Source organism: Cyprinodon variegatus, unplaced genomic scaffold (assembly GCF_000732505.1).
Source record: "Cyprinodon variegatus isolate N-32 unplaced genomic scaffold, C_variegatus-1.0 Scaffold24, whole genome shotgun sequence".
Classification (NCBI taxonomy): domain Eukaryota; kingdom Metazoa; phylum Chordata; class Actinopteri; order Cyprinodontiformes; family Cyprinodontidae; genus Cyprinodon; species Cyprinodon variegatus.
In genome coordinates this window covers 1,958,856-1,967,720 of record NW_015150477.1, presented here as the reverse complement: position 1 = coordinate 1,967,720, position 8,865 = coordinate 1,958,856, and the positions used below count along the sequence as shown (strand labels likewise).

Below are 8,865 nucleotides of genomic sequence, written 5' to 3'. Positions count from 1 at the left end.
GAAGGTGGTACCATGGTCTGGGTTTGGATCGTATCTAAGACGGTAGGAGGTGGTACCATGGTCTGAGTTTGGATCGTCTCCTCTGGGACGGTAGGAGGTGGTACCATGGTCTGAGTTTGGATCGTCTCTTCTGATGCAGAAAAGTCCAGCAGGGATTTTAAAGCAGCATCTGCTGCATTTAGGTCTACATCTTCTCCAAGGATGTTAATGATGGGAAACCACCCTCTGAAGGTCTGGATGAGGAAGAGGAGTGGGTAGTCCGTCCTCAGAAGATACAGGTGGAAACCTAAAGATGGATCTGCAGGGAGAGCAGGACAAAAAGGTTTCTGGATCTTCATGGATTGGGATCTTCAACACCCAGATCATTCACTCGTCTTGGTTTGATCTTCTCACAGAGGACTGAGGAACAAGTGAATAGTTTCTCACTGCAGGACTTCGGATCAGTTCATCCTGAGCAGAATCAACAGAGCTTTTATTGTTTCAACTGTTCAGTCCCCTGGATGCTGGGCTCTTATTTTGATAGTTTCCAGGAAGAGTTGATGATTAATGTTTTATTCTGAAGATTCTTCAATTTAAACGGTTCTTTATTCAAATCTCTTGTGTTTATCGCCACCTAGTGGCCACAGAGCAACTAGAACATTTAATTCAACTCTTCAACACTTCATTATTCCAGAAGGAAACTACAGTAAATGTTGAAGCTGAAGCAGGAAGGATCTTCTGCAGCATCTGGATCCTCTGACTGACGACCCTCTGCTGGTGTTTAACTGATGAAGATGAGGCTCAGTGTCATCTATCATCTTCCGCCTTCTCTGGGAAACCATCTCCAGAGGTTCTAGAGGAGTTCCTAGAAGAGAGACGTTGTTCTGTCAGACCAGCATACCCAGTCAGACCAGCATACCCAGTCAGACCAGCATACCCATAGGCAATACCCGTTTATTCCTTTAGTTTATCCCTTTGGTTTAGTATAAAAAATAGACTTTAAACTACCTCAGCAGGCGTGTTTCCCTTTAGTCATGTACAGAAAAATTATTTAATTTCTTACTTTTTGGTGTTTCTGAAGCGTACGGCGATCTGACCTTAAATTGTTCTAGTAAAAGTTATCTATCTCTTTATTGTAACATTTTAATGGAAGATAAGTTTATTTATTTTATAATTTACATCATTAGTAATTCTAATGTGGCCATAAATCCTTATTTACCTGCATAAAATGGCTAAAATCCTGCACTATACCCACAAGTTCATCATTTAATGTAGTTATAACAAACGAAAGAAATATAAAAGAAAATGTGTAAATAAGCAGCAGGGCGGTAAAAACCATCAGCGGCTGAAAAAAGCGGCGCCCCAAAGTCTGGGTTTGAAAAAAGAGAAAGGTGTGACCCAGTTTTTATAGAAAGGTTTGTTACCTGAATAGTTCAGATTATTAATCTATTGAGTAAAATAAGATCTGCTGAGTTAATCCTGGATGTCAGAGGAGAATAACCTCATTAAGGATGCCGCCCAGCTGGGTGCGTCTGAAACGCAGCAGGAACGATCCTTCTTTATTATTTTTTTGTTGTTTCATTTTTAGTTTTAAAGAAAAATCAAACCAGGATTAATCCAGCATTTAATGAGCCTATTGTGTGTCTGTAAACAACACAGAGGCTCCCAGAGCTGAGAGTTTCCCTTCATCAACCAGAGCAGGAAACAGGAAACACCTTCAGAGGTTAGCAGCAGCTAAACGCTGGCAGATGTTTGGCAGGATATTTACATTAAATAACTTTCTTCCTCTTTGCTGGAGAAGATCATCAGGTCAGAATCATCCTAAAAAAAGTTAAAATCAATCCACTGGACTTTGTTTCCAAGTTTGAAGACGTTTCTCTTCCATCCAGGAAGATTTTTCAATTCAAAATGTCAAAAATAGCGTTGAGTTCCAGGTTTATCCAGCAGCCCAACAAAGCCTGGTTAATCTGCATGTTTTCTAAACTAAAACAAGGCTTTGTTAGGCCACTTTTTGGGCTCTTTTTTTGGCACTTTGTTCCTCCTTCATCCTGTAAACAGATGATCCACCAGCAGACCCCCCCCTCCTCCCCTAATGTATTTTCACAATCCTAACCTATTTTCTATTAATTTGTTCATAGATCCAGCTGGGTTTTTGTTTTAAATGAGCTGTTATTATTTTTGATAGGATGTAAATGTAAAGTTTTATTTTGATGTATATTCAACTTTTTAGACATTCTGATCATTTTGCTCTGAAGAATTGTTTTAATAAAAATAAAATTACATAGACAATGTAAATGATTCTCCTCATGGCATCTGAATAGCAGTTGAGCTTGCGTATTATTATTATTTTTTTTACTTTTTTTTTTTCTTGGTGTGGGGGGGTACGGGGGGCAATATCACTGTCTTTCATGAGGCCCCGAATTCCTGGCGCCGGCCCTGCTTGTTTGTTGTTGTTTCTTCTGTAGCGGCCTTTTATTCGTGGATGTTTTTGTTTCATCTGTTCTTCAAAAGAAAGCTTTTCACCAAGGCTCTTATTTTGAAGGCTCGTCCAGCCGCTTCCTGTTTGCTCGGGAATATTCGGATCCGTTCGGCTGTCGGTGTTTCCAGAATCAAAATGACCAAACTGCAGCTGCTCAGCGCCTACCTGACGGAGCGGCTCACCGCCGTGGTGAAGGAGGTGCTGGACGTGGTGGAGGACACGGTGGCCCAGTACCGGGAGGAGACGGCCACCACCAGGCGGGAGAACGAGAGCCTACGGAGGCAGCTGCGGGACATCCTGCTGCTGGAGGCCGAGACCGAGTGGCTGAGTTAGTGCCGTTCCGAACCCCGCCAAAATGTTCCTGTTTATAAAGCTTAAACATGTTTTAGGTTTAAATATGTTCAGAATCTCCAAAATAAAACATTTTCTGCGCAGGTTAGATCAGCCTTTAATGTTCGGCTTCAACCTGAACAACATTTTCTGTCGATATATGATGAAAACAGAGCGGATCCTTCAGGGATTCAGCGCCTCTCGGCTTTTCCCCTGAAGCCCGTTTGGAGAATCAGCTGATGGGGTTTTTCAGTAGAAACGGATAAAATGTGCTTTATAGCTCGCTGGTAAAGAAGCCGAACTATTGGTTAAATGCTACCGGTACTAAAGAAGTCCAGTTTAATAAATATATCAGCTTTTATTTTCATTTAAACACAAAATTCAATGTTTATAGGTGTTGTAGCTGAAGTTCTGAATATGTTTAAACATTTTTGCAGAATGACCTGATTAATGAACTATATGGTTGTAGTTGCAATGTAATTAAACATTAATTCAGTTAATAAGCTAAAATCTTAACCCCTCTGAAAGCGATGAAATCAAATTTTTGCTTAACTTGATGTTTGCAGCCAAAGGCTGATGGATGCCAACATTCAGCTACCAGAAAACCACAGAAACTATTGTTGCATAGAAATTTTCTATTTTAGTTCTCTTTTAAAGATTAGGGAGCAGACTGTTAGAAAGTTAAGTGGAAGGAAAATGTGTGACGGATGGATAATAAGCATGCATGTTCACCTGTTCAGGGAAAACAGAACCGGATTATTGGTCAGTGGTAGAAAGTCCTCTTTTCAGATCGTAGTGAAATTATTTTATTTTAAGATCAAAGTCCCAGATTTTAGAGGAAGACGGGGCCTGAAATTCACTGCAGGATGGCAGGAATAGCTTCTTATCTGAATCCGGCTTTTATAAAAAAAATCATCTAACCCTTTCATAAAGATCATCAAAGGAGGAACGGATTATATCAGGCAGCTGAAATCTCCATTCTCTCCTTCTCTCATATCTTTGGGAAATAAAGAGCAACTGTTGGCAAATTCTCAAAAATCATTATATATATCGTGTAGTATACTAGAAATGTCCTTAATCCAGCAGTGCAGCATGAAGATGAAATAAAGTGGCTTCTAAAAACTGCTTACGTTGTTGCAGAAAATGAAATGGAAGATTTTCCATCCTAAAAAAATCTGCTCTTCATTTAATCCCACATTATGTGAGAAAAAGAAATGAAGAAGGGAAAGGTCAGGAGAGACCTTCTGACTGAGAAGTTTCCCTCGGCTGACGGACACATTGCTCCGTAATTAAAGGTTCAGAACTCCATTCAAAAGATCAGCTCCTATTGACAGGTCATGAGTGAGGGAAACCTGATCATTGCAGACATTGCTCAGGTAAAGCTCCATGATAGGTGTGTTCAGCAAACACTGTAGTATCCTGTTGGAAATGGAAACAAGCAGATCTATAGTAGATTCATTCATAGACATTAGGTGTAAACTAATGATGCTCAGCTACATAAACCCTGGGTTGCCTATTCCTAACTGTGCCATGCCAGAACCATAGAATACAGCATCATCTGCATATATTTGACTGATACAGGTGGAATAAACAGGTGGAAGGACATTGAGGAAAAGCATAATAGTGGTACAAGTTTACATCCCTGTGGTACACCTGTAGATGGCTTTATTGTTGATAATGAATTTGTAGGAAAGTTTGACTCGTCTGACAAATAGGAATCTGCCATTGTAGGTTTAGACAATCTTAGAGCTCGGTGAAAAGAACATTATAACAGAGAGCATTTTTCCACTCTTTAGGTTAACCAACATGGTGCCAACATCAGTTAAGACAAACCGCAGCAGAGCTGGTTCAGATCAGTCTGCAGAAAACCTAAAACTAGGCTGGTCATAATGTTTTGCAGTCAGGTGAGGATCCGCCTGTATTAAAAGACGTGTTTCTGTTTCAGGGTCGGCCCAGCCTGGTTTGGGTTGTGTACCTCCGCAACAATGTCCCGGTGACCCGAAACCCAGAACCCACATAGAGAAACCGGACTCCAGCCTGACCCAGTCCAGTCCTACCACTGTTTCTGTGCAGCTTCTGTTAACACCAGCGCAGATCCACCTTCCAGGAGATAAGAGCCCAGCAGAACTCTGGGTTCAGAAACCAAAATCCAACCTGCTGCAGGAGGCGGGCGGAAACACATCGCCTCATCTGTCCATCAGCTCTTCTGGGGTCACAACTAATGTCGCGGCACTGAGGGAGGAACCACAGGCCCCGCCCCCAGTACTGGTCAAAGCTGAACCTGAAGACGAGGCCAAAGCTGAGAGTCCAGCTGAGTCGCTGAAGGCAAACATTGATGTTGCAGCGGAGGAGTCAGGTTTCAACATCACAGCTGAAGATGAACAGACGACGGAGGCATTAGATCAGCAGGACACTTCCAGAACCAAGACCGCCTCCCAGGAGACACAGCCGCCAGATGATGCCTTAGTTAACGTGTTTATCCCAGAGCTTGTACACCGCTGCCCGCGCTGCGGCGAGGCCTTCACCCACCTGGCTGGGCTTCACCTCCACCTGGAGCAGAAGAGGAAGACTTACGCCTGCAACTGGTGCTGCAAGTCCTTCGCTCAGTCAGCTGACCTCCGGCGTCACTTACGAACGCACACGGGCGAGCGGCCGCACCGCTGCACATTCTGTTCCAAAAGCTTCAGTCAGAGAGGAAACCTGCGGCGGCACCTCCGCATCCACACCGGCGAGCGTCCATATAGCTGCCCGTTCTGCTACCGCACCTTCAGCGATGGCGACACCATGAAGAAGCACAAGCGCACCCACTCAGGAGAGAAACCATACCGCTGTGCACGTTGCTCCAAGAACTTTACCAGCTCCAGCGGTCTGCAGCTGCACCTCAAGAAGGACATGTGCTTCGTATCAAACGCCTGATTGGACGGACTGCTTAGACCAGGGATGGGCCCCTTCAGTCCTTGAGGGCCAGTTTCCAGCAACATTTAGATTCTTCCTTGGTCCAACACACCTGAATCAAATGGTTGAATTACCTCCCCAGTATGCAGTCAATTTCTCCAGAGTCCTTTTAAGTATCGATTTACTTGATTCAGGTGTGTTAGTTCTAGGACATATCTAAAAGTTGCAGGAATCAGGCCCTCCAGGTCTGGAGTTGCCCACCCCTGCCTTAGACCTTACATCATAGAGTAATACATTAGGATAGCTTCCCCCACATGCTCAGTAGAGCAGAGATGTGTCGTAAATGCACCATTTTAGAAAATTCTGACCTAATTTAGCCCCTCAAAGAAGAACTCCGTCACATTAGCATGGGATCCGGCCACTAGCCTTATTCTAAATAACTTGACCCTAAAAATAGTTTACCTGCATGCTGATCGGATATTCGTTCAGCTTAAACCACTCTTCCCAGTTGGATTACAATTTTATTCTAATTCTGATGAATCTAATCAGAATATTCAGACTGGCATCTTTACATGACAGATTGTTTATCCTAGAGAGGGTCAACTCAAGTTCACACAAACACCTTCATCCGTACGTTTTTGACTCGGACAGAAACCATTGAGACTGTTCCCTCCGCTTCGGTTAGATAACGATTCACATGCAACATGTCGCTCACAGCATCACACAAACCCAGGACTTAGAGTCCATGGTAACAGAAGGTATCAAAACATAGTTGTAGGTCTGAACCTTCATCAGGGCAGGCAGATCTATGTGACCTCTATCTAAGACCAACTGGAGATCTCTCTGCTTATTTAGGGTCACAGACAATGTCAAGATTCCCATAAGTCTTGAATCTGCTTAAATAACTCCTTGCAGTGATTCATCGCCAAAATAAAAAACTTAAGAAGACTTCCTGAAAGACACTATCCACCCAACAGAAGAAGTTCATTCTAGTTTTTTATAGTCCTTGTCTCATTCCTCCAGACATCATTCAGAGATCCTGACCTCAGTTGGAGTTTAAGACATAGATCCACCTGTAGGTGCTTTCCCATTTCATCTGCTGAAATCCGCTGTATAGGGCAGTAACAAAATTTCCAATTTCAATTAGATGGCGATGCAGACTAAGTACCTCAAATTAAGCCTTGCCTGGGAATGATCAAAGCTAGTGCAGATTCGAGCCCTGGTGGAGACTCCAAAAGCCTTGCCATGGTGGATATTCTGGCCATGGTGGAGCTATCAGCCATGGGGGAGACTCTGAGGCTCTTGCCATCTACAAAAGACTCAAGGCATGGTGGAAACTGCAACCATGATGGAGACACTGGCCTTGCCAAGGACTGGTCATGGTGGAGACTCTGAGACTCTTGCCATCTAGAAGAGACTCCAGGCATGGTGGAGACTCTGGCCCTGATGGAGGCTCCAGCCATGGTGGAGACTCTGAGATTTGCCATCAAGAAGAGACTCTTGCCATGTTGGAGTCTCTGGCCAGGTTGGAGACTCTCTCTCCATGGTAGAGACTCTCTCTCCATGGTGGAGACTCTGGCCCTAATGGAGGCTCCAGCCATGGTGGAGACTCTGAGATTTGCCATCAAGAAGAGACTCTTGCCATGTTGGAGACTCTCTCTCCATGGTAGAGACTCTCTTGCCATGGTAGAGACTCTGGCCCTGATGGAGGCTCCGGCCATGGTGGAGACTCTGAGAGTTGCCATCAAGAAGAGACTCTGGCCAGGTTGGAGACTCTGGCTAGGTTGGAGACTCTCTCCATGGTGGAGACTCTCTCTCCATGGTGGAGACTCTCCATGGTGGAGACTCTGGCCCTGATCGATACTCTGGCCCTGATTGAGGCTCCGGCCATGGTGGAGACTTTGGCTATGGTGGAGACTCTGGACCTAGCCAGGCTTTGAGACAGTTTGAAACTTATCTTTTGCAAATGTGAACCCCTGAAGCATCACTTGAGTACTCTCTGCTACACAAGGGTTTAAGTTTTATCAGATTTCAATCGAATCAATTTGGTTTAGTTTTGAAATGTGTCCTTGTTTCAGAAGATGGTTGCAGGACATGGGTTTAACTTGTCCTCTTTGGGAGCAGCAGAGATGTTTGTGAACCCTGATCAGCTCCTTTCACTGATGCTCTCCAGAAAAGAAAAAAAAATGTCTTGTTCTGCCACTTAGAGTTCTCCTGAGTTGTTTTTTGTCTCTCCTGATTAACTTTTTCTTCTTTCCTTCTTCATTTATTCATTATTAATGCAGCTCAGACAGCAGGTGATGGAGTCGTCTGGAACCTGCACGCATAAAGGCTGTTTATCATCCATTTGCAGCTTTTAAGATCAGCAGCTTCCTAAAAAGCTGACAGGTGACTGGAAATGTTCTAGAAAACTGTAAAATTCCTAATAAATCTGTTAGCTTCAAAAACGGAAGCAAATGTTTTACTTGGTGCTGAATTGTTCTGGAGATATTTATTGTGCATCTTTGGAGCTTCTCCAGCAGCCATACTTTATGGCAATGGATGGGACGAGTCTGTAGCTTCTTCTACAGTCTTCATGCTGTACTGGTCTACTGCTATGACTGGAATGAAGCTGACTCAGGTTGGAATCCCAATTACATGTTGTATGAAAACTTTGCGTCGTAATGACTCATCAAAGCAGCTGAAAAGACGCAGACCGTGATTAGCTTTTTCCTGTACTTATTTTCAGAGGACCTTTTACATAGAATAGAATTCAACTTTATTCCACTGTCACAAGTACAGAGCACCAAAGTTCAATCTCTGCATTTAACTCAACCTTTTAGGGAACAGTGGGCTGCTATTGTGCTGCAGGGGAACAGTGTGGGGTTAAGGGTCTTGCTAGGTCTTTAGGTCTTGTTAGTGGCAGTCTGTGGGAGTGGGACTTAAACTCAGAACCTCTGGGATCCAAGCATAATGGCCTAACCACTGGACCATCACTCCCCCTAAAACTGGGTAAGAGCATACACCTGGTTTCACTGCTTCACAACTTATGTTTAAAGTTCTAAGGAAATCATATTTAAATGTAAAATCATTCTGGCTTAAACATTTATATAAATGTTCTCTTTATGAGATTAGATATTGTCCCAAATTTTAGAAAATTTCTGCTTTTAAAAAGAATCTTGTCTTAAAATCTGTGTTTTTTT

General features: G+C 43.4%; 1 protein-coding gene across 1 annotated transcript; it reads left to right on the top strand.

Moving 5' to 3' along the window:
- The first annotated feature begins 2,544 nt into the window (after positions 1–2,544).
- Positions 2,545–7,116, top strand: LOC107096402 (zinc finger protein 271-like). The gene is made up of 2 exons (XM_015393041.1): positions 2,545–2,786; positions 4,734–7,116. Exons 1-2 carry the CDS (start codon positions 2,594–2,596, stop codon positions 5,702–5,704), a joined length of 1,164 nt encoding a protein of 387 aa, XP_015248527.1. The 5' UTR covers positions 2,545–2,593; the 3' UTR covers positions 5,705–7,116.
- Positions 7,117–8,865: the final 1,749 nt, after the last annotated feature.

Coding starts and splice junctions, on each gene's coding strand:
- LOC107096402 (XM_015393041.1), top strand. CDS start 2,594: ATGACCAAACTGCAGCTGCTCAGCGCCTACCTGACGGAGCGGCTCACC. Junction 2,787..4,733: donor GGCCGAGACCGAGTGGCTGA/GTTAGTGCCGTT, acceptor TTTCTGTTTCAG/GGTCGGCCCAGCCTGGTTTG.